Source organism: Trichechus manatus, unplaced genomic scaffold (genome assembly GCF_000243295.1).
Source record: "Trichechus manatus latirostris isolate Lorelei unplaced genomic scaffold, TriManLat1.0 scaffold00008, whole genome shotgun sequence".
Taxonomy (NCBI): domain Eukaryota; kingdom Metazoa; phylum Chordata; class Mammalia; order Sirenia; family Trichechidae; genus Trichechus; species Trichechus manatus.
In genome coordinates, this window is record NW_004443944.1 from 15,409,260 (window position 1) to 15,434,119 (window position 24,860).

Genomic DNA, 24,860 nt, shown 5'->3' on the forward strand with positions numbered 1-24,860 from the left:
CTCACACCATGCACAAAAACTAACTCAAAATGGATCAAAGACTTAAATACAAAATCAAAAACGATAAAGATCATGGAAGAAAAAAAAGGGACAATGCTAGGAGCCCTAATACATGGCACAAACACAATACGAACCATAAGTAACAATGCACAAGCACCAGAAGACAGACCAGATAAATGGGAGCACCTAAAAATCAAACACTTCTGCTCATAAAAAGTCCTCACCAAAAGAGTAAAAAGACAACCTACAGACTGGGAAAATTTTTTTGGCTATGACAAATCCGATCAGCGTCTAATCTCTAAAATCTACAAGATACTGTAAAACCTCAACAACAAAAAGACAAATAACCTACTTAAAAAATGGGCAAAGAATATGAACAGGCACTTCACCAAAGAAGATATTCAGGTGGCTAACAGACACACGAAGAAACGCTCACGATCATCAGCCATTAGAGAAATGCAGATCAAAACTACAATGAGATATCATCTCATCCCAACAAGGCTACCATTAATCCAAAAAACACAAAACAATAAATATTCAGAGGTTGTGGAGAGACCGGAACACTTACACACTGTTGGTGGGAATGTAAAATGGTACAACCACTTTGGAAATCGATTGGGCACTTCCTTAAAAAGCTAGAAATAGAAGTACCATAGGATCCAGCAATCCTGCTCCTTGGAATATATCCTAGAGAAATAAAAGCCATCACACGAATAGATATATGCACACCTATGTTCACTGCAGCACTGTTCACAATAGCAAAAAGATGGAAACAACCTAGGAGCCCATCAGTGGACAAATGGATAAACAAATTATGGTATATCCACACAACAGAATACTATGCAACAATAAAAAACAACGATGAAGCCGTGAAACATAACATGGAGGAATCTGAAGGTCATTATGCTGAGTGAATTTAGTCAGTCACAGAAGGACAAATATTGTATAAGACCACTCTTATAAGAACTCAAGAAAAGGTTTAAACACAGAAGAAAACATTCATTGAGGGTAGGGAGGGAGGGCAAGGGTTATTTACTAACTAGATAGTAGATAAGAATTATCTTAGGTGAAGGGAAGGACAGCACTCACTACAGGGGAAGTCTGCACAACTGGACTAAACCAAAGCTAAGAAGTTTCCTGAATACAATCAAACACTTTGAGAGACAGAGTAGCAGGGATAGGGGTCTGGGAACCATGTTTTCAGGGGACATCTAGGTCAACTGGCATAACAAAGCTTATTAAGAAAATGTTCTGCATCCTACTTTGATGAGTGGCATCTGGGGTCTTAAACGCCTGCAAGCGGCCATCTAAGATGCATCAATTGGTCCCAACAACCTGGAGTAAAGGAGAACGAAGAACACCAAAGATGCAAGGAAAGTAGTAGCCCAAGAGACAGAAAGGGCCGCATAAATCAGAAACTTCATCAGCTTGAGACCAGAAGAACTAGATGGTGCCCGGCTACCACCAATGACTGCCCTAACAGGGAACACAACAGAGAGTCCCAGATGGAGCAGGAGAATGGTGGGGTGCAGAACTCAAATTCTAGTAAGAAGACCGACTTAATGGTCTGACTGAGACTGGAGGAACCCCGGAGAGCATGACCTCCGGATTCTCTATCAGCCCAGAACTAAAACAATTTCCGAGGCCAACTCTTCAGACAGGGATTGGACTGGACTATGAGATATAAAGTGATATTCGTGAGGAGTGTGCCTCTTATCTCGAGTAGATACGAGAGACTAAACGAGCAGCTTCTGTCTCGAGGTGAGATGGGAAGGCAGAGAGGGGTAGGAGCTGGTTGAACGGACATGGGAATCATGGGTGGAAAGGAGGAGTGTGCTGTCACAGTATGGGGAGAGCAATTAGAGTCACTTAACAATGTATGTATAAATTTGTGTATGGGAAAAACCTAAAAAAAAAAAAAAAAGGAAGGGGGGAGAGGGGTGGCATGATCTGACCTACACTTCTGACAGATCACTCTTGACAGGGAAATGATGATGATGGCTTGGACCAGGGTAGAGACTGAGGAGGTGGAGAGAAGCATCAGGCTGAACCACACAAAGGTGCCATTTTTGCAGGTCAGAAATGAGCGAATATAGCAGTTTCATATGGTTTGACCTAACAGGTGGGTTCTGGATATATTTGGATATTACTTTTTTTTCACTGAGAAAAGGGAGAAAAAAAGAACAGGGAAGAACTATGTATGGCAGGGGTCTCACAGATAGCATGTCACAGCCTGGTGTGGTGGAAAGGAGGAGGTTTGAGATTCAGACAGAACTTGATTCAAGTCTTGGCATGGATCTCTATTAGCTGTATGATGCCAGGTGGGTAATTAAATCTCCATGAATCTTGGTTTCTACTCTAAAAAATGAGGATGATAAAAAACAGCCCCATATGCTCTGGAGACTGTAACTAGGCATTTAAGCAGAACCAGTTGCTGTTAAGTTGACTCCAACTCATTGGTGACCCCATGTGCGTGCAGGTTAATTCTCTCAAAAATCCCATGAGAGGTATTGTCTGAATAATGACTAAGGCAGTGTCTGGCACACAGCAGGTGGTCAATAAATGACAGTTCTCTTGCTCTTATCTTAAAACAGGAGTCAGCAATACCAAAAAATCTCCAGTGTTTGGTGGAACCAAGCAAAGGCAAGGGAAGGAAGAAAATGAGCGGAACACGAACAGCAATAATAACAGCTGACATTCACTGATTGCTTGCTAGGGGCAGGTGTTCAATCCTCACCAAAACTCTGGGAGGCAGCATTCTTAATAGGCCCATTATACAGGTAAGGAATTTGAGCACTGTGAGGTTAAGTCACCTGCCCACAGTTACAGCCAGGAAGTGCTAGAAGCAAAGTCAAGGTCCACACCCAGGCTATCTGCTCCGAGCCCGCTCTGAAATGCTCAATTATTAGACACAGGAGGACAGTGGTGGAGGACGGGCATTTGGTGGGACACACCTACTCCCATTTTATTGCTCCACATCTTGAAACACACTGTTTTCCTGAATGCCATCTGGGCAATTAGCAGCAATAAATGAGCAGACTGAAAAGGAGGGAAACTGGAGCGTGGTGAGGAGGTTCAGTTGAAAGGCCACACTTCTTCCCTGGAAGTCCTACCTGGATGTTGCTGTCATCTACGAGCCTCTCAGGTCACATCCCTTTATGCAATACCCCTTCAGACTTTCAACTCTCCTCAAACATCTGATCTGCCACACCCCTCCCTACCATGCAAACCAACCAAAAAAAGCCATTGCCATCAAGTTGATTCAGACTCATAGCGACCCTATAGGACAGAGTAAAACAGCCCCACAGGTTTTCCAAGGCTGTAAATCTTTATGGAAGCAGACTGCCATGTCTTTCTGCCAAGGAACAACTGCTGGGTTTGAACCCCCGCTCTTTCAATTAGCAGCCGAGTACTTTAACCACTGTGCCACCAGGGCTCCTATGCAAACCAACATTGTCCCTCGAGTTCTTCTACTCCCACTCCAGTGACCTCCTTCCCCACTCCAAGCCAGCCTGGTGTGGTGGGTCACACCCTGAATCTTGTCCACATCTGCAACTGTAGCACTTCCGGCTCCTTCCAGTTCTCTGCTCACAACCTCCTTTCCTTCCAGGTGATCTGTTTAAAGACCAGTAGGTCCTTTCTTCGACTTCTCAGAACCTCCAGCCCATGAACCCCTTGATTGTCAGCCGATATATCAGCGTCCTCCTTTCTTCATTGTCCAGATGGATCCCATTGGCAGGACTGTCATCCGACTAAGGGACAATCAATAACCTTGATAAGCATGACTCAGACCTTTAGTCTTAACTTCTGGCAAAATCCCAAACTTAGATTATATTTACTATCCTCTTTTGACCTGTCTCCACCTAACCAGACCTCTGACAACAGGACAAGCTGGTAGGTCTATAAAGTCATAAATCACCAACAGCAAATGGAACCCTAATATGGCCAGTTAATCCTATTTTCTTTAACTCTCCACAGTGACCACTGCACATTTCTCTACCTGTTGCTGTTGGCATCAAGTTGATTCTAACTCACAGTGACCCTATAGGACACAGTAGTATTGCCCCATAGGGTTTCCAAGGCTGTAATCTTTACGGAACTAGATTGCCACATCTTCCCCTGCAAAGTGGCTGGTGGGTTCAAATCGCCGACCTTTTGGCTAGCAGCTGAGCACTTAACCACCGCGCCACCACGGATTCTTGAACATTTCTCTACTTTCCTCAAATACCCATCTCTCGCTGCTGATCATCGCCATCAATCACCTTTCTCCTTACTCACAACCAACGTGGCGGCCTCCTACTTCACTCAGAAATTAGAAACCACTAGAAGGAGACTATCTCCTGTTGGCAACCTACAAACTGACCTACTTCTGTACCCACCCTGTGCTCTCTCCTGTTATAACAGAGGTGGTATCCCATCCTTCCACCTCTGTCCTATCCTATCCCCACCTGCCTTCTCAGGAATGTCATGCTATTGGTAATATCTAGAATCTGATCACTTTTCGCCTCTTCCACCATCGCCACCCTAATCCAAACCACCAGGTAAAAGACTCTTAACTGGTCTCTCTGCTTCTGCTCTTACCCTCCCCTCCCACCCCACATCTTTCTCTACACAGCAGCCAGAGGGATTCCCTTAAAATACGTATCAGATTACATCACTTCTTTGCTCAAAACTCTTCAATGGCTTCCCATGTCATTCTGAGCAAAATCTAAAATCTTGACCTTGGCCTTCAAGCCTCCATGTGATCTGGCCCCCTGCCACCCCTCGGATTTCACCTTCTACCACCATGCCCCACTGGCCTACTTGTTCTCGAACATGCCAAACAAGTTCCTGTTTCACAGCCTTTGCACTTGCTATTCCTGCTGCCTGGAATGCCTTCCCCCAATATATTGGCGTGGTTCACTTCACTTCCTTCAGATTGCTTGCTCAATGTCACTTCTTCAGAGAGGCCTCCCTCTTCACCTCTCTATCCCACCCCTCCTTATCACTATATCTCCTTACTTACTTTATTTTAGTTTACTCTGGTTTATTTTTCCTCACAGTATTTATCACCCTTGTCATATTATGTATCAGTTCATTTAATATCTGTCTGCCACAGTAGAATATAAGCTCCACAACAGCAGAGATTTTTGTCTGTTCTGTTCACTGCTGAATCCCTAGCACCTAGAAAGTGCCTGGCACAGAAGAGGTCTCAATAAATATTTGGTGATTGAACGAATAAACAGTCCTTTCTCCTTCCTGATTCCTTCTTCCGCAACTGGCTCCGATCTCAATGACATTTAAACAAATTCAAGACTCTTCTACCTTTAAAAAACATAAAAGCAAAACAAAACAAAAAACCCCCGTGGTTCACATCTCCCTCCTCCCTTCACATCACAGCGAAACTTTGGGAAAGAGTTGTCTGTGCTATCGGTGTCCTCACCTCCCACTCATGCCTCAACCCACTGCAATCTGGCTTTCACCTTCATCACACCACCAAAACAGCTCACGCTAAGGTCACCAATGACCCAGAAGTCTCTAAATCTGATGGGCATTTTTTCAGTTTTCATCTGACTTAACCTTCCAGTGGAGCCCTGGTGGCCCAGTGGTTAACAGCTATAGCGAGCTTGGCTGCTAATCAAAAGGCCAGCAGTTCCAATCCACCAGCTGCTCCTTAGAAACCCTATGGGGCAGTTCTACTCTGTCTTATGGGGTCGCTATGAATCAGAATCCACTTGACAGCAACGGGTTAACTTCCCAGTAGCATTTGACCTTACTGACCTCACTCTCCTCTGTGAATCTTCTACTTCTGGTTTCATAACTGCACATTCTCCTGTCTGACCTCTGCTTCCTGACCCACTGCAGCTCCACCTCCTTTGCAGAAGCAGCCTCCTCTGCCCAGCCAGGGAAAGCTGGAGTTCCTCAAGCCCAGGCAAAGCATTCCCCACCCCCACCTCTCCCTTTCTGTGTACTCTCTCACTGGGTCATCTCATCCTCACCTACACCTTCAATTCCCACCCAGACTCTGACAACTATCTCCAACCCAGAGGTCTCTTATGAACATCAGCCTCATATATCCACTCCTACTCTTCTTGTCCAACTAAATGCTCAAAGGCAGCACAGACTCAACATATCCCCATTCCAGCTCATTATCAATGCTCCTCCCTCAATATGGTCCTCTTCCCTTACTCCCATCTTAAAGAAGAGCACCATCATCCATCCAGTTAGGTGAGTCTGAAATCTTAAGGTCAGCCTTAACAATCCTCTTTCTCGGGCCCCTACCCAACCCATCATGTGACTTTTTTAGCTTTACCATCTAAACAAGTCAGGAATCCAATCAGGTTGCTCTATTTCTACTGTCACCACTCTAGGCCAGGCCACCAATATCTCTCACCTGGATGATGGTAGCAGCATCTTCATAAATCCTTCAGCAATCCCTTTGGTCTTCCTCCAAGAAGTTCTGAACACAGGGATCCAAGTGATCCTTCCAAAATTCAAACCTGGTCATCCTACCACTCTCTTTCTTGTTTAAAACTCTTCAGTGTCATCCCACTGTTTTTAGTCTAAAGATCAAATTGCTCACCATGACCTGAGGCCCTGGCCAATCTCTCCCACTTCATCCCCAAACACTCTCCCCACTCATTCACCATGCTCCAACTACACACTGACCTATTTCAGTTTCCTTAACAGCCATGATCCTCTCTGCCACAGGACCTTTGCACATGCTGTTCCCACTGCTGCAACCCCTCCCCCTCCAACCTATGTAATTTGTATTCAATCATTCAGATCTCAAGAGTAACTTCCTTAGGGTGTCTTTCCTCACCCCTTCGTTAAATGCCTTTGTAGGACCAGGTTCTCTCCAAAGTACTTCCCGGAGGGCATGATCATTTGAATAATGCCCATGTCACCCATTAGATTGCAAACTCCATCAGAACAGGGTCCTTGTTTGTTTTGTTCCCTTGCATCATGGCAATGAATCTGACATCCAAATAAAGATCTACTGAGAGAATGTTGGCCTGCTCTAGTTAACGGACAAAAGCACTATATAGAACAACAAACAAGAACTGACCACTCCCAAGGACTAAGGGAAAATTTTAGAATTTTATGTCCTAGCTATGAGTCAGAACCGACTCAATGGCACCTAACAACAAGAAGAAGAAGCACAAGAAGGCTGTTCTCACCAATCTATTAAACCTAAGAAAACACCTGAGCTAAAAGACTTATTTACAACTAAGACAGTAAACCAAAACAAGCTTCTTACAGGAAGAACCCAGGAATAAATTAGCAAATGTAAGACTATTTTCTAAGACAACCTTGTTGGAAAGAAAGTGAAGTATTTTCCTGGCAGGGCCCCTAAGCCCTGTGAAATGGTGAGAATCACCACTGTTCTGAGCTATTTATACAGAAGACTCCATGTACTTGCTGATTAAGTACACATTTTCACAAGTTTTTTCGTTTCCATAAAGAATGGCCTTACTGTTTTCCCCAGCACTGCTTTCAGAGTCTTCCCTGAGACTTACGAGTCCAGGACAGAGCTCTAAATTCCTCCACCCTCTAGCTGTACCCGTGTCGGGACTTGCAAAAAGGTCCATAAACCAACTAACAAGGGAGACAAAGAACAGCAAGCATCCAGTCCCTTCTCCTTTAAATACTGGTGACAACAATGCCTCTGAATTTTCGCAGATTATCAATCAGAGGCCAGGTACTGTGCCAGCTGTTAAGCGCTCAGGCTGCTGCTGTTCTGCGGGAGAAAGATGTGGCAGTTTGCCTCTGCAAAGATTTAAAAATACAAAAAACCAAACCTGTCACCATCCAGTTGATTCCGACTCACAGCGACCCTATAGGACAGTGCAGAACTGTCCCATAAGGTTTCCAAGGAGCGTCTGGTGGATTCAAACTGCTGACATTTTGGTGAGCAGCCAAGCTCTTAACCACTGCGCCACTAGCGCTTCTCTGTAAAGATTACAACCTTGGAAACCCTATGCGGCAGTTCTACTCTGTCCTATAGGGTCACTATGAGTTGGAATTGGCTCGACAGCAACAGATACAGGTGGTGTGCCCGCTACTTTACTAGATTAGTTCACTTAGCCTTGACAGTAATCCCATAACATAGGCATTATCACCTTCATCATCTCAGGAAACTGAGGCTCAAAGAAGCTAAATTATTAACCCAGGAACACAGGACTATCAACAAGCAAAGTTTCAGGCTCAGTTCTCAATGAATCTTCCCCCAATTCAACAATTAAACGCATTTTACTAACCGACAACAATCCAATATTTAGATGACTCTTCTAGAGAGATGATCTCCTGAAGAATTATCAAAAGCTTTTCAACAAAAAGTAATTGGCCAGAGTCTCAAACCCTGTTATTTCTCAGAACTTTTATGATCTCTAGCACTCTTAAAGAATACACCTAACCAAAACACTATAAGTTGCTAAGATTAAAGGTTTTATTCAGTATAGGCAATGGTTAAGCACTCGGCTGCTAACTGAAAGGTTGGCAGCTCGAACCCACCCAGCCGCTCCGTGGGAGAAAGAGCCTGGCGATCTGCTCCTGTACAGATTACAGCCAAGAAAACCCTATGAGGCAGTTCTGCTCTGTCACATGGGGTTGCTATGAGTGGGATTCAACGCGACGGCACCTACCAACAGCAACAACATGCCGATTTAGGAATATTTTTGGTATTTTTCAAATTTCACTTAGGTTCTTTTAATAGTGAGAAATTTTTTGAACACATCAAAATCAGAAGAACAGCAACAATAACAACAATATCATATGGCGGGAAAAGCAATTTACCATATATTACATAGACACGGAAACTGAGTATTTTACGCACATTAGTATACAACTAAAATTTACGAACGCACTCCCTCAACTGGCTCTCTACTCAATGACATTTAAACAAGTTCAACGTCTCTTCTATCTTTAAGAAAACACAAAACACTCTCATGATCCATAGCTCCCTCCTCCCCTTCACATCACAGCGAAACTTTGGGAAGGAGTTGTCTATGCTCACTGTCTGTGTCCTCACCTCCCACTCATGCCTCAACCCACTCCAATCTGGCTTTCACCTTCATCACGCCACCAAAACAGCTCAAGCTAAGATCACCAATGACCCACATGTCTCTAAATCTCATAAATTAAACAGCTCAAGAAGCAAAGTTAAGGATGGATTTTATAATCTGTATGTCAGGATACAGCATTTGCTGTAGCCGTGTTTCCCCACCTGCTGTGTGGCTGTGGGCAAGTTACTCTCTGGGCCTTGATATCCCATTGCCGGCTATGCCCAAACACAGACGTCAATTATGTGTCCTAACTCCAGAATAAGAGACTTTACTGCTGATGAAAAGAGATGTCACAAATCAGAAAAACTTAATAACTCAAATGAAACCAGCTCTTCATCTTCATTTCTTCCATTAGTCCCTGCTGTTGTTAGCTACCGTCAAGTCGGCCCTGACGCATGACAACCCCACGACGAAATGCTGCCCAGTCCTGCGCCATCCCCACGACTGCTTGCAGGTAGGACTGTTGTGTCCATAGGTTCAAGTAAACCAAAGGCATACGCAGTAAAAGCTGCAGAAAAAAGCTGTGATCTTTTGACCAGAGGCTTTCAAATACATCTCAAAATTCAGTTAGACAAAATGTAGTCTCTTTACTTACTGAAGTGCAGACTGCACAGAAACTTCACTGCACTATAACGGTTAAAGACTCCATACCCGTTGCTGTTGATTCCAACTCACAGTGACCCTATAGGACAGAGTAGAATTGCCCCATAGGGTTTTCAAAGCTATAATCTTAATGGAAGCAGACTGCCACATCTTTCTCCCATGGAGTGGCTGGTGAGTTCAAACTACCGATCTTTTGGGTAGCAGCTGAGCACTTAACCACTGCGTGCCACCAGGGCTCCGTAAAGTATTTTATATACAAGAGCCTTCATATGGAGAGGCAATAAAGCATGGTAGTAATGGTTAAGACATGGTGGGGTCACTATGAGCCGAAAATGACTCGACAGCACCTAACAACAACAAGAATGGTTGAGATCTTGGGCTCTGTAGCCAGACTGCCTGTGTTCACACCCTGACTCTATCACTTACTAGCTGGGTTTCCCGGCCAACTTATTTAACTTCTCTGGGCCTCAATGGGAATAATAAGCGAGAACTAAACCACATGTAAAACACACCGTATTGTCCCCAAAATGTAGAAATGCTTAGTACATAGGAGATATTACATAGATATTATCTAAGTTATGTGATTTTAAAAAATCACTCAATTTCATATGAAAAACTGTACAGGTATGTTTACTATTCTTTATTTTCTTGATAATGACTAGAAATAACGACAGCTGGCAATTATAGAGTGCTCAGCCCTCAGCACTTTGTGCATGTTAAATTACTAAATGAGATAGTGCATCTCTTATCACATATAATATATAAGAAAAGTATTGTTAAAACAATTCAGTTAAAGTTTTCCAGAGAGTCGACAAATTTTTCCCCACCCAAAAAACACTGAAGACTATCTTGCCAAGTTTCCAAACTCCATATAGTTTAAGAGCAGAAATACAATTTAAAGAGAGATCATGGGAGAAAATGGTTCTTATGTAAGACAGTCATAAAAGAGAGGTTTTAAGAATATAATTATGCTCCCCGACAGAGGACTGAAAGGTTCAAGATGATTAATATACATCAAAGCTCCATTAACAAGGTAAAGAGCAACAGAGTCCTGGGGGGTGACGATTACTCTGGTAGGCTCCCTGGCTTTCTCCAGATAAAGGCTGGAAGGACACCATCTCTGAATTGGGCAGTCTTCGTCTACGCATTTGGCATTCAGTGCAGATGAATCAGTGCAATTCCTCCAAACCTGTCCAGCCTGATCATCACTGCTTTTACTAGGGATAACCCCTGTCTTCGTTGAGCTTATCAAGTGAACACTCCAAAAAATGCAGCCTTTTAATCATGTAATATCATTCTTATTTATTACATCTACAAACCAAATAGAGCAGTAAGTTGCTCTCGAATGAGCAATCCAAGGAGGTAAAGAACACTGAACCAGAGCATTTATAGTTTCTGTGGTTTGTCTCAACTTAAAATCACATTGTTATTAAGATAGCAATAATAATGGCAGCAAGCCTTTATGGAGCACCTACTACATGCCAAGTGCTTTGCACATTTCAAATAACTTAGTCTTTATAATAACCCTACCTGGCAGTTTTTCACGGAGACCACAGGCCCCTAACCCCTATACTGTACAGTCCCGGCAGCCCTGATTCCCTCCCCCAACATGCTACAATTAGTGGAATCATACCACAGAAGCTGTGCTCTGTAAGTGCTCTCTATCATCCAAACGCGGTTCAACTTTGAGCCATCATCTACAGTTCCTCTTATCAAAACTGGAGCCCTGGTGGCACAGTGGTTAAGAGCTTGGCTGCTAACCAAAAGGTCAGCAGTTTGAATCTACCAGCTGCTCCTTGGAAACCCTATAGGGCAGTTCTACTCTCTCCTGTACGGTCTCTATGAGTCGGAATCGACTCGATGGCAATGGGTTTGGTTTTAGTTTGTTCATCAAAATTAATGATAATCTACACATGGTAATCTATAAAATACTGGCCAACTGCAACACTTCTTACACTTGTTTCAACTATTTTTCTAACCTTCTCTACTTAAATGGGACTTATGGACACAAGACTGTGCCTTGAAATGCAGAATGAAAGATCTCTGTGTTCTTCGCTGTTGTTTTCTACTGTTTGTAAGTAAAAGCAATCATTCCATTTAACAGCAATGACACACAATTACTCTCTTTAAAAAGATGGCCAGTTTTAATCAACACTACGTATAGGCTCCCTTATAATACTCATTTTGATGATAATGATGAGCCTCCATGCCAATTTACTACTCACTTAATCTGTAATCAAATTACTTCCTACCTAGGCCATTTCTTGGGAGCATTGGTGGTTCAGAGGTAGAATTCTCACCTTCCATGAAGGAGACCTGGATTAGATTCTTGACCAATGCACCTCATGCATAGCCACCACTTGTCCGTCACTGAAGGCTTGCATGTTGCCATGACGCTGAACAAGTTTCAGCGGAGCTTCCAGCCTAAGACGGACTAGGAAGAAAGGCTTGGCAATCTACTTCCAAAAACCGGCCAATGAAAACCCTGTGGATATCATAATGGTCCAATCCCAACTGATCATGGGGATGGCGCAGGACCAGACAGCTTTCTGTTCTGTTGTGTATGGGGTTGCCACGAGTCAGGGACCAACTGGACGGCAGCTAACAGGCCATTTCTTACAATTCGCTACTAACACACTGAACGTGCATTCCTCTTCAGGTGGAAAGATATGAACTTCTGATCAAAGTCTATCTAATAAACTCTCAAAATTATGGCCCTTTACGACCCATATGACAATTTTAAAAGAAGGTTCCAACAATGTGACATACAATTTGGTAGAGATTTTATGTTAAGAAGTTTTCTGAAGGGGGAACGAAAACATTTCTGCCAACTATTTTGAAACTTCCACAATACTCTTAAAGTAATAATATTGAGAGACTACAGTCCAGGCAGATTTCAAAGTGGTTATAAATACTCGACTTTTGCCTAACCAACAAACCACTTTTTAGTGCATATCTTGAATTCTTAGAAAACAATATCCAACAGTTAGCCTTGGTTGTCTAAATACAAAAGCTTTAAAAATCTAAATCTCAGTAAACTCCTTCCACTGATCCTGAATTTCACATGGGGTCACTATGACTCAGAACTGATCGGAGAGCAACTAACAACAACAACGCAACTATTTCCAGATTATCTAGGCAATGAAAGTCTCTATAGCAATAGTTCTTGACGCTTCTGAGAATCTGATGAAAGTTATGGAATCTCTTCCTTGAGAAGTGCAAATTTCACAAGCTCATTCCTAGGTCCCAAGAACCCTTGCTCTATCTATACCTTGCACCAAATGAAGGGGGAAAGGTGATGGCAACCTCAAAATCTGCGACGAAAACCAAAACTTCCACTTGCTCAATCAATTTGTTAAGAAAAACTGGTCCTTTTAAAGATTCCAAACAAAGGCACTGCAGTGGTGAATTAGTTGAAAGACAGCTCTGGCCAAATGTATTGATCCCACTGCCCTAAACTCCATATGGTGGCAACTTCTTGCCTTTCAGTACTCAGCTCAAATGTCACCTCCTCAGAAAGGATTACTTTCCTGGCTGCCCAATCTAAAGTAGCCCTCAGGCACTCTTTCCCACATTCTTTTATTTTCACAATAGTATTTACTAATATTCAAAAACACTTCACTTATTTTCTTATTTACTTGTTTTGTCTCCCTTATTAGAGTTTAATGGGGCAGTTCTACCTGTCCTATAGGGTCGCTATGAGTCGGAATCTACTTGACAGCAGTGGGTTTGGTTTTTTTAAAATTAGAGTCAAAGCTCCACAAAGCGTTACAAAACAAAGATGTCACTTCGAGGACTAACGTTCACCTGACCCAAGCCATGGTATTTGCAATCACCTCATGTGCATGCGAAAGCTGGACAATGAGTAAGGAAGACTGAAGAAGAAAGGATGCCTCTGAATTATGGTGTTGGCGAAGAATACTGAATATACCATGGACTGTCAGAAGAAGGAACAAGTCTCTCTTGGAAGAAGTACAGCCAGAATGCTCCTTAGAAGTGAGGACGGCGAGACTTCGTCTCACATACTTTGGACATGTTATCAGAAGGGACCAGTCCCTGAAGGACATCACACTTCGTAGAGGGTCAGTAAAAGAGAGGAAAACCCTCAACGAGATGGACTGACACAGTGGCTGCAACAACGGGCTCAAACATAGCAAAGACTGTGAGGATGGCACAGGACCAGGCAGAGTTTCCTTCTGTTGTGCATAGGGTTGTTGTGAGTTGTAACCAACTCGACAGCACCTAACAACAACAAGCTCTGTACGGGCAGTGACCTTGTCTGTCTTGTTCCCCAGTGCCTACAACATTGCCTGGGACACAGTAGGTATCTGATAATTATTTGTTCCACGAATGAAACTAAAAGATTAGATACTGATGTTGGCATCAACTACCGAGAGTTTTAACTAGCTATGAGTTAGGGTTCTCTCCCTCTTTCTATAATCTGCAGGTCCATTAAGTCAGTAAATATTTACTGAGCATATGCTGTTTTACTGAGCAGATACTGTTGCAAGTGCGTGCTGTGAAAAAAATATCTTTGCCCTCACTGACCCAACATTTTAGTGGACCAATCAGAATAAGCAGATCTCTTGCAACCTACAATGCCTGGGAGGTACAAGATAATTCTCTACGTTTCTTCGTTGAGGTAAAGAGCTATGAACCAGAAAAAAAAAAAAAAAAAAACATCAAACCCATTGCCCTCAGTCATTTCGGACTCATAGCGACCCTATACGACTGGGGAGAAGTGCCCCATAGGATTCCCAAGGCTATAATCTTTACGGAAGCAGACTGCCACGTCTTTCTCCAGCAAAAGAGCTATGGGAGATCATCAAATAAAAGGAAAAACATTCTCCAATCGGGCACTTACAAAGCAAGCCTCAGGGGTTCCCCCTAACCAGTTGGGCAGCTCTTCCCACCTACTCTGCTCACCTAGGGGAACCCGAACCAGCAAAGGCAGATCAAGAGAAAACTTGGGGTAAGGGCTACTGCTTTTGAAGACTTGGGGTGGTGAGGAGAGGAACCAGGAAACAAGACAGCGAGAAGTCGTGGCAAGAGCCTTGGGCTGGGAGGCTGAAGAGCCAGCCCTGACAGTCCCCAACTTGCTACGTGACCTTGGGCCAGTCCTGAGCTTCCCGGACATCAGTTTTCCCTGGGGGTAAAATGAGGAGGAGGCCGAGAAGGTGGGATTAGGGGCCCAGGAGTGGGGAAGCGGAAACAAGGAGGCCGACTGAGGCCGGGTCGGGTAACGGCTGGCGTGGGGAAGCCGGTGCGGGGCCAGGCCGGGGCAGCTCACCCACCGAGCGCCACCTGGCAGGCCCTGCGCAGCTGGGAGTGCTGGGGCCGCTTCACCTCCTTGTCGGCCAAGATCTTCTCCAGGGCCCGGGACACGAACATGCTCTTGGTCTGGCTTTCCTGCATGGCACCGGCCCGGCGGGGGCTGGCAGCCCCGCGGGCGGGCGGCTCGAGCGAGCGGGCGAGCGAGGCTGCAACCCCGGCTTCCCGGCCGGTACCCGCCGCGTCCGTCCGAGCCGCCCGTCAGGAAGCGACACCGCGGCCCCACGGCGCCGCCATGTTGGAACGCGTCACGTGACCACGTGACTGGCGGAGCCGCTGAGGCCTCCGCGCGTCTGGCGACCCCGTGTCCCCGGCGGGGCGGGGCCTGAGGCTGGGGGCGGGGCGGGGGCGGGGTCCTATTATCGAAGAGGGGAGGGGCTGAAGTCGGAGGGAGGAAGGAGAAAAGGCGAGGAGTAGAAACCGGCGAAGGGAGGAGGGGACGTGAGGGAAAAAAGAAGAGAGGAAAGGGATGAGAGGTGGTGATGGGGTGAGAAGAGGTGAGGAAAAAAGACAATGAGGAGAATGGGCGTGGAGATGATGGGGTGAGAGATGAGGGAAAGAGGAGGTGAGACAGAAAAGAGAAAGGAAGAAAGACAGAAGGTTGGAAAAACGAATTGGTGAGGGAATGAGACGATAAGGGGCAAAAGGAGGAGGTGTGAAGAACGAGGAGGTGAGGGGGAAGATTGGAAGAAAGAATTGGTGGAGTGAGAGGTGATAAGGGAGTAAGAGGAGGAGGCGGTGAGGACAAAAGAGGAAGCCAAGAGATGCAAAGAGGAAGTGAGGGGTGAGGGAAGGGATGAGCTGAGGCTGAAGGTAAGAGAAAGTGAAGGGAAATAGGAGGTGGAGATGGGAGAGAGGAGGTGAAGGAGTTAGAGAAGGGCTGAGGGGAGGGAGGAGGTAGGAAGAGAAGAGTTCCGGAGAAGAGCAGAGCAGAGGAAAAAAGAAGAGAAGATGAGGAGAAGGGAGAGAAGATGGAGGGAAGAAGGAGGAAATGGAAAAAGATAGTGTGAGGGGGAGGAGGTGAGAAAGAATGGAAAGAAAGCGTGCTTGGAAATGGAGAGAGACAAGGAATGAAGGGAAATAGGAGGTGAAAGGAAGGCAGACAGACAGAGAGAAGGTGTCTTCGTGGACAATTTCCACGAACGGGATTTCACCGTGCCCATCCACAAAACACACAGTGTGCGTACAACCATCCTGTGACCACAGCAGAGCCAACTCCTGGCATCCAGCTCACTTCTGTTTATTGGGTGCCATGTCTGTGCCTGGGGCTGCCAGGAAGGTCTCGCCACAAGCCCACCTCCTCTGGAGTTTATCTGGTCTATTTTCATAAACCTCTGGTCCCTCATAATGCTTTGAGCAGCCCAGGAGAGTTTCCTGTGTTTGACAGAGGAAGAAAGGGAGCTCACCAGTGTCACACAGCCTGCAAGTAGGGACAAGAAGACAGGTCATCTGGCTCGATGGCACCTGCCACTGATACCTCAACAACCATTAGTGATGTCCCCTGGACCCCTTCTTCACACACCACCCGCCTTCCCCAGGAGGAACCATGTGGCTGCTGGGGCTCATGCAAGGACAAGGCCGCTTCTTGCAACCCTCAGAAACCTTTCATGCGGGTGAGCTCAAATGCTCAGGTCTCAGCTCAAGTATCTTCTCAGGAAGGCCCTCCCTGACCACGCAGCAGAAGTAGCCCCCCTCTCCCTATCTGATGATTTTTATAGCATTTTTCTGATTTTTCTTTTTTAACTTGTTGACTTATTTGTGGTCTACTAGAGCCTAGGCCAGGGAAAGGCTGGCTGTATCCCCAGAGCCCGGTAGAATGTTTCCTATGGCCATAAATTCCATAAATTCCATTGCTTTGCAGCAATGTGACTTTGCAGCTCCTTTCATCAGGAGGTGGAGTCTATTTCTCCACCCCCTTGAGTCTGTACTACCCTTATGACTTGCTTTGGCCTATAGAATGTGTTTGCTCACTTACCATCTTGTCTTCCCCAGGTAGAATGTGAATTCCATGAGCTCACAGCTGTATGACCAGAGTACACAGTAGGTGCTCACCAGCTACTTATGGAGTGAATGAATAAATGGAGGAAGCTGGATTTGGGTCCACAGGATTTAATCTTTCACTCAGCAAGTTATTTGGGGGGCACCTTCTATATTTCTGTGGTAGGCACAATAATGACTCCCCAAAGATGTCCATGTCCTAATCCCTAGAACCTGTTACCTTACCTGGCAAAAGAAACTTTGCAGATATGAGTAAGTGAAGGATCTTGATATGGGGAAATTATTCTGGATTACCAGGTGGGCCAAGCATAATCACAAAGGACCTTATAAGAGGGACCCCGAAGCGTCAGAGATGGAGGATGGGATATGATGACGGAAGCAGAGGTCAGAGGGACGTGGGGCCATAAGCCAAGGAATGGGGTGGTGGCTTCTAGAAGCTGGAAAGGTGTAGAAACGGATTCTCCCTTAGAGCCTCCAGAAGGAACAAAGCCCTATTGACCCACTTTGGACTTCTGATTTACAAAATTCTAAGAGAATGAATTTGTGTTGCTTTAAGCCACTAACCCATTGCCGTTCAGTCATTTCAGACTTGTAGCATCCCTACAGGACAGAGTAGAACTGCCCTATAGGGTTTCCAAGGCTGTAATCTTCTCGGAAGTAGCCTGCCACATCTTTCTCCCACAGAGTGGCTGGTGGTTTCAAACCGCCGACCTTTTTTGGTTAGCTGCCAAGTGCTAACAGTGGCACTTAACCACTGTGCCACCAGGACTTCTTAATAAGCTACTAAGTTTGTGGTAATTTGTTACAGAAGCATTAGAACACTAATACAGTTTCCAAAACTGGGTTGGCACAAGGAGCTTCAGCTTTGAAATCAGAGGCCAAGCCTCAAAGCTACCATTCAGTATAACCTTGGACAAGTGATTCTATCACCTTGAACTTCAATTTCCTGATCTGTAAAGTGGGTAATCTTAATTGTAACTTACGAAAATCAAGTGAAATGATGCAAGTAAATCATGTACCTGCACTACCAACCATTCTGACCAGGGACACAACTGATGGTCCTGGGTATAATGGGAGAAAAATGTAGAACAAAACTCAAATTCTTAAAAAAGGCCAGACTTACTGGACCAGTAGAAACTAGAGGAACCCCCAAGACTGTCACTCTGGGATACCCTTTAAACTGGGAAGTCAAACCACTTTAAGTAAGCCAGAAGGAGAAGGAAGGCCATTCCAGGTAGAAAGAATAGCATGATAAAGACATGGATTGGACAAAAAGTGGGTTGAGACTGTAGGACTTCCTTCCTGAACAGAACATGGAGGGGAAAGATGAGGGAGTCAAGGGTCAGTATTAAGCTCTACAGTGCTATGTCTGTAAAATAGTGTGTTTAACACCCTGGAAAGCATGCAACAAATTTTTTAGGGACAGTGTTTGAACACTGTGTTTAACAATGCTAGTTGTATTAAGCTGTATAGTCAGTAGGCATTTAACAAAAATAGAGAGGAAAAAAGTTTGAAAAAGGAAATTAGAATTGTTAGGGTCCCTCACTGTCTTGTGGCCACAGATTGCTAGCCTGACCCAGCTCTTCCATGCAAGGTTCTTGGTTGAGCGCAGCAGAAACAGACCAAGATAGAGATTTCTAGCAGCCTACCCCTACAGTCATTCTTTTCTTCCCCTTTAGCAACACAACCTTGATTGTTAGTTTGGTACCTAACTGTTCAGCTAAAGACAACCCATCCCCACCTTTCTTGCACCTAAGTGTGGTCTGATGATTAAGTTCTAGCCATGACATGTAACAGAGGCATTAAGTGGAGGTCTCCGTAACAGGGAGAGAATATGTCCTTCTTCATCCTCTTGTCCTCCCTTCTGACCAGAATGTGGACACACTGGCTGGAGCTAAAGCAGCCATCATGTACCATGAGGCAATGTGGGAAGTGTGGCCAAAGCACCAAGACACAGGATCCTGGCTCCCTGAAGACTGTGGGCACCATACAAGCCCTGGACTGCTGACCACTGGCCTTCCTTCACAAAAGAGGAAATAGACCCTACAGTTTCCTCATCAGTAAATGGGGATCATAAAAGTACCCACCTCATGGATTTTTTGTGAGAATAATATGAGTCAGTATATATAAAGTACCTAGAATATTACCTGGCACATAGTAGGTACTCTTTGTTTGTTCTCACTCAAAGGACCACTTTATTACTTTATCAACAGGTACCCATTGGGTAGAGCACTCTTTGAGGCTCAGGAGGGCATACAAAAGAGGAGAAGGCTGAACCCCCAGGATCTTATGGTTTATTATCGTTGGGAGGGGGGAACTAAAGGGTCGAAAATAAGACACAGTAGAGAATGAAACAATACAAGAAATAAAATACAATGAATATAGGCAAATCCACAGATAAAGTATATTAGAGGTTATCAGGCTCTCTTCCCATTAGTGTCTGCGAATGGCTACAGGGTATCTTTTTGGGGTGGTGAATGTTCTAAAATTAGTCAGCAAACTAAAAGTCATTGCATTGTACACTTTAAATGGGTGAATTGTATGGTATGTGAATTATATTTCAGCAAAATTACTTTTAAAAGAGAAAATACAGTGGATAAATAACTCTACAATAATCTACAATGCAGAAATGAGAGTTGATAATGACTAACATTTACATGGTGCTTCCTACAGGCTAGGGGCTGTTCCAAGAGCTTTGCTTAGGTTAACTCATTTAATTCTCACAACAACCCTAGGAGGTAGGTACTACTATTATGCCCATTTTACAGAAGAGAAAACTGAGTCTTAGCAAGGTTTCTTGTCCAAGGTCATACAACTAGTTCACATGAGAGTTGGGATTTGAATCTGGGCCATCTGGCTCTTGAGGCTAAGCTTGTAATCACAACACTACACTGTATTTTAAGTTGTCACAACTTAGTATAGAACTAAATAACTTTTAATTGAATAGGCAAATAAATAGACTTTAGGAGATTAGAAAGCCACAGAGGAGGGATGTGAGCTAGATGTTGAAGGATTCTTTGCCCTAAACAAGCAGAAATGCCAGGGGTGGGTATGTCCTTCTATTCCATCAATGTCTTAGTTACTTAGTGCTTCCCTAACGGAAATGCCACAAGTGATTGACTTTAAAAAACAGAAATAGATTTTCTCACCTTTCTAGAGGCTAGAAGTCCAAATCAGGTCTCAGCCATGTTGATTCTTTCTGTGGACCTCATTTCTAGTTTCTGGCATTTGCTGGTGATCCTTAGCATTCCTTTGCTTATAGACAATCCTCACATGTCATCTGTCTTCTGCCTGTGTGTATGTGTGTCTATTCTGGTCCTTTTATAACTCCAAAGTGATTAGGTTTAGGAGCCACCCTACACTGATGTGACCTGAACTGACTGATTGATTGATTACATTAGGGAAAGTGATTACATTATACTACATTATGGAAAGTGATTACATTATACTACATGTAAAGTCGTTGTTGTTGTGAATTGCCATTGAATTGGCTCTGACTCATGGCAACCTTATGTAAAACAGAATGAAACATTGCCCGGTCCTGCACTATCCTCACAATCATTGCTATGTTTGAGCCCATATGAGATAATTACATTACGTTAGATTCCATTATGGAAGGTAATCTGCTCTACCCAAGGCTAACTGATTTAATCATATGTAAACAGCAACTAGACTAGTGTTTGATCAAACCACTGGGGACCATAACCTAGCCAAGCTGACACAAAAAAAAAATTAACCACGAAGGTCAGCATATAGTTCTTGAGCTTTGTTGTAGGCACAGGGACACAGTAGTGAACAAAATACCCCAAATTCTTACCCTCATAGAGCTAAATTCTAGTGTGGGGAAACAGACAGTAAACACATAAGTGAATGTGGGGAATGGTTAAAGCCTTGTTTGCATCATACTTCAAATTTTTCATCAGGTATTAGTGGTAACTAGTCTAACTGCCCTGAGTCTGCCATGTTGAGAGGAAGCCCAAAGTAACCCACATGGAGAGACTTACGGAGAGAGGAGATGCCCAGCCATGCCCAGCTACTCCAGTCCCCACTGTTTCAGTGCCAATCACCGTCCGACTCAAACCATCCAAATCTCAAGCCAGACCTGCTCAACCAAGCCCTTTCTAAATTCCTGACCCACAGAAACTATGAGAGGTAATGATTATTGTTGTTTTAAGCCATTAAGTTTGGGGCTGATTTGTTATGCAGCAACAGTAACCAGAAACATTGTTTAATTGAAAATAATCTGAAGATAAAAGGAAAGATCACCCTGGTAAAATGGGCCTAAGAGAGAAACTTCTTAAAGCAGGATGACCCCTAAGGAAGCTTCTGGAATTTTCTAGCCAGAACGGGACTTGGGCCAGGACTATGAGGTGGTAGAAAGGAGTTAGGATCAAGACAAATTTAGAAGGTTAAACCAAAAGGCCTCCAGACTGGCTGAATGTGAGGATGAGGAAGAATGGGGGTCTAGGACAACCAAAAGGGCGGTGGTGGTGCCATATACCAAAGAACACAGGAAAAGCTGGCTTCAGAGGGAGAAAGATGCTATTGTCACCAGCTCCAAGACCATGCTTTCCAATGGGCATTCCCCTCTAAAACTTCTTAGCATATCTGACCTTTCTTTTTTCATAAAAAGGAAGGGAAAACATTGCCCCCACTACCCCATTTCCTTCCTCAACTTTAATGCAATTAATATCTCGGTCACCAGATGGCGACAATGTACAGGCAGTTTGGATAGCCTCACCACCTGGTCCTGTTTTACTTCTCTCTTAAAAAAAAAAGCGGGGCGGGGTGGGGGGTAGGTTTTGGCTTAATTAGCTTGCCTCAGAATCATTCTCATGAGCTACCCTGGCACCAGAATAAAATCTGATAGCTTGTCATGTGTGAGAAAGGGTTTGGTACCAGCTTATTATTTTATCCTTCAGCACTAATGAGAAAAAAATTTCCTTCAGTACAATTTTCCATGCAGCCTGTAGCCTTTTCACAAAGTCTGGGGGAGACTTTTTCTTACTTATTTTATATTGCCAGCTGTAAGCCAAAATTAGCAAAATTTGATTCTGATACACTTTTACTAATTTTTCCTCCCCCCTCCCCCCATCCCAATGACCTCTATTCTCTCTTCCCCTCATTTCTGTGCTTTTGGCAGTGGGAACTTGTTCCTCCAGCTATCAGACTGGAAAGCACAGAAGATTATTCTTTCTCATAATGATTTCAGCCTCCAGTGCTACCCCCCAATTCTACTCAACCTCGCCACCAGCATTTTTCAAGGGATTTAGGAGCTGGGTCAGGGGAAGGAGGCAGGGTCTCAGAGCCTCACAGACCCCAGCCCTCTGCTGTCTGCTGCCCTGGGCACATCTTCTTTTCCTTCCTTCGTGGGGACTCCATGACCCCATAAGTTTCCTGTCCTTCTGGGGGCTATTGCTTTGCTCCCAAACCTGCTCTAATGGCGGATACTTTAGGGCCAGTTCTCCAGCCGGTTCTCATCAAAGGTGTTGGTTTCGTGAGCCCCTGGGGCCCAGGAGGGGAGGGGACTCAGCCGTCCCACTGTTTTCATTAATGTCCCAACTGGAAGAGATTATTTGGCAATAGAATCCTTGTGTTCCTAAAGGTACCAAGGCTCTAGGAATTGCAGATTCTCTCTGGTCTGGTAAAAATTATCTCCCAGACTTGTGGGCTCACAGAACTCATCTCAGCCTGCTCAGATCTCTGCTCCCCACCTGGTTTTCCCAGGTTCCTGCAGTCAGAACTAATTTCTGTCTCCAGGATTTCTCATTGCGTGTGCCTCAATTATAGCAGTTATCCTGGGTTTTTATTCTTTTCCTAGCCTGAAACCCCTCAGGGCAGGAAACACTTTTTAGGCATCCCAGAGTTCCCTAGTGCTGGGGTACCCAACGTCCCCCACTATACACACACACACACACACACACAAGGCCTTGGCAAGACTGTGAGGAGGGTTTTTTTTTTTAAACACCAGCTAATGGTACTTTGGGGAAAACGGCAATGTAGTAAAACTTTCATAAAATTAAATTTAAATAACTGCTATTTATTTTGATATTTTAATTCCCCTCCAAAAAGGAAGGACTAAAACTACCATACTACCATAGTTTGGTAGTGGTTTAAGTGTTCTTTCTTTGTGAAGAAAAGGTGAAAATATTTGATTTATCTTCAAGTTATTACTCAGCAATATAAAAAGTAGACCGTCTTATATTGTTTTTAAGAATTTTTACTGGCCCGAGAAATCTAAAAGGATGGGAATCGTTGTCCCCAAGAAGAGCAACAAAAAGCTCTGTTCTCACGAAGTTAATATTCTAGTAGGGCAGTAGTTCGCAACTGGGGACGATTTTGCCCACCAGGCAACATCTGGCAAAGTCTGGAGACATTTATGGTTGTCCTGATGGGGAAAGGGGGCGTGTGCTACTAGCATCTAGTAGGTACAGGCCAGGGGTGCTGCTAAACATCCTGCGATGCACAGGACAGCTTCCACTATAAAGAATGACCTGGCCCAAATGTCAATAGCGCCAAAACAAGCAAACAAAAAAACCAAACCCGTTGCCAGAGACTCAATTACAGCTCATAGCAACTCTATAGGACAGAGTAGAATGGCCCCGTAGGGTTTCCAAGGAGCAGCTGGTGGATTCGAACTGCCGACCTTTTGGTTAGCAGCCGAGCTCTTAATCACTGCATCACCAGGGCTCCAATAGTGCCACGGTTGAGAAATTCTGTAGGGTAATAATCACTTGGTGAATAGTTAAACTGAAACAGACTTGGGCAAAATTGTGAAAAGGCAGTTTGCCTTAGGCAAGTCCATCTTTAGCGGAGCCCTGGTGGCACAGTGGTTAAGTGCTCAGCTGCTAACCGAAAGGTCAGCAGTTCAAACCCACCATTGGCTTCATGGGAGAAAAGATGTGGCAGTCTGCTCCCGTAAAGGTCACAGCCTTGGAAACCCTATGGGGCAGTTCTACTCTGTCCTGTAGGGTCGCTATGAGTCCAAATCGACTTGATAGCAATGGGATATCCATCTTTGCCTTCATCTCCTTTTTCCCTATTCTTTAAGGATGGTGTGGATGGTAGCAAATACTTGAACTGATTATCCAAAAACTTTTCATGGTCTCCTTTTCCTTTGCCTTTTTCTCTTTAGTGGCAGGAAGCTAAAGCGTTTACCTTCCCAGAAGCCCCTGAGGCTGGGAATGACCATGTGATCCCATTCTGGCCAATGAGCTAGAGGCAGAGTTGCTGGGTGGGGCTTTCAGGAAAGCCTTTAGAAAGTTCACACTCATCTGGCTTCCGCCTTGCCTTTTAACCTTTCAGAGCTTTGCATTCTTGGCCACAGTAATTGGGAATGGGCACCTGACCCAAGATAGTCTAAAGAGACTCAAACCCAGTAGGAACAATGGGAAGGAGGAGAAGTCTTTTGATGTTGTTATGGTTGTTATGCTTGGAGAATTAGCCTGGAGCCACTAAGGGCTATCAAGTAGGACCTGCCTGTGAGTGAAGTTAAATGAAGAAAATAAGAGTCAAGAGATGGAGATAAGGAGTCCAAATGATATTGTTTGAGCTCCTGGATCAAACTATGCCTGAAGCTATCCCAGCCCCACACTTTTTCAGTTCTATTAGCCAACAAGGTCCCTTTTTGGCTTAAACCACTTTGGGTTGAGAGTTCTGCCTGTAATTCAGTCAACAGATATGTGTCAGGTACTGTTTGAGTGCTGGGACCACAGTAGTGAGCAAATCCTGTCTCTTCCTTACGTTCTAGTGCAGGCAGACAGACAACGAACAAGACAATAAATACAATCTATAGCATGTTAGATGGTGAACAGTGCTGTAGAGAAAAATTAAGCAGGAAATGGGATAGGAAGTATTGGGGAGGTGATAATTTTTAATAATTTA

The 24,860-nt window shown here is 44.4% G+C and overlaps 1 protein-coding gene across 1 annotated transcript in view; it reads right to left on the reverse strand.

Moving 5' to 3' along the window:
* ARFGEF2 (ADP ribosylation factor guanine nucleotide exchange factor 2) overlaps positions 1-15,213 on the reverse strand; it is a 90,311-nt gene extending 75,098 nt beyond the window's left edge. Inside the window, exon 1 of the mRNA XM_004370266.3 lies at positions 14,942-15,213. Coding sequence (XP_004370323.1) covers positions 14,942-15,062 — 121 coding nt within the window. The 5' untranslated portion in view covers positions 15,063-15,213. The remainder of the gene's footprint in view (positions 1-14,941) is intronic.
* Between the last annotated feature and the right edge of the window lie 9,647 nt (positions 15,214-24,860).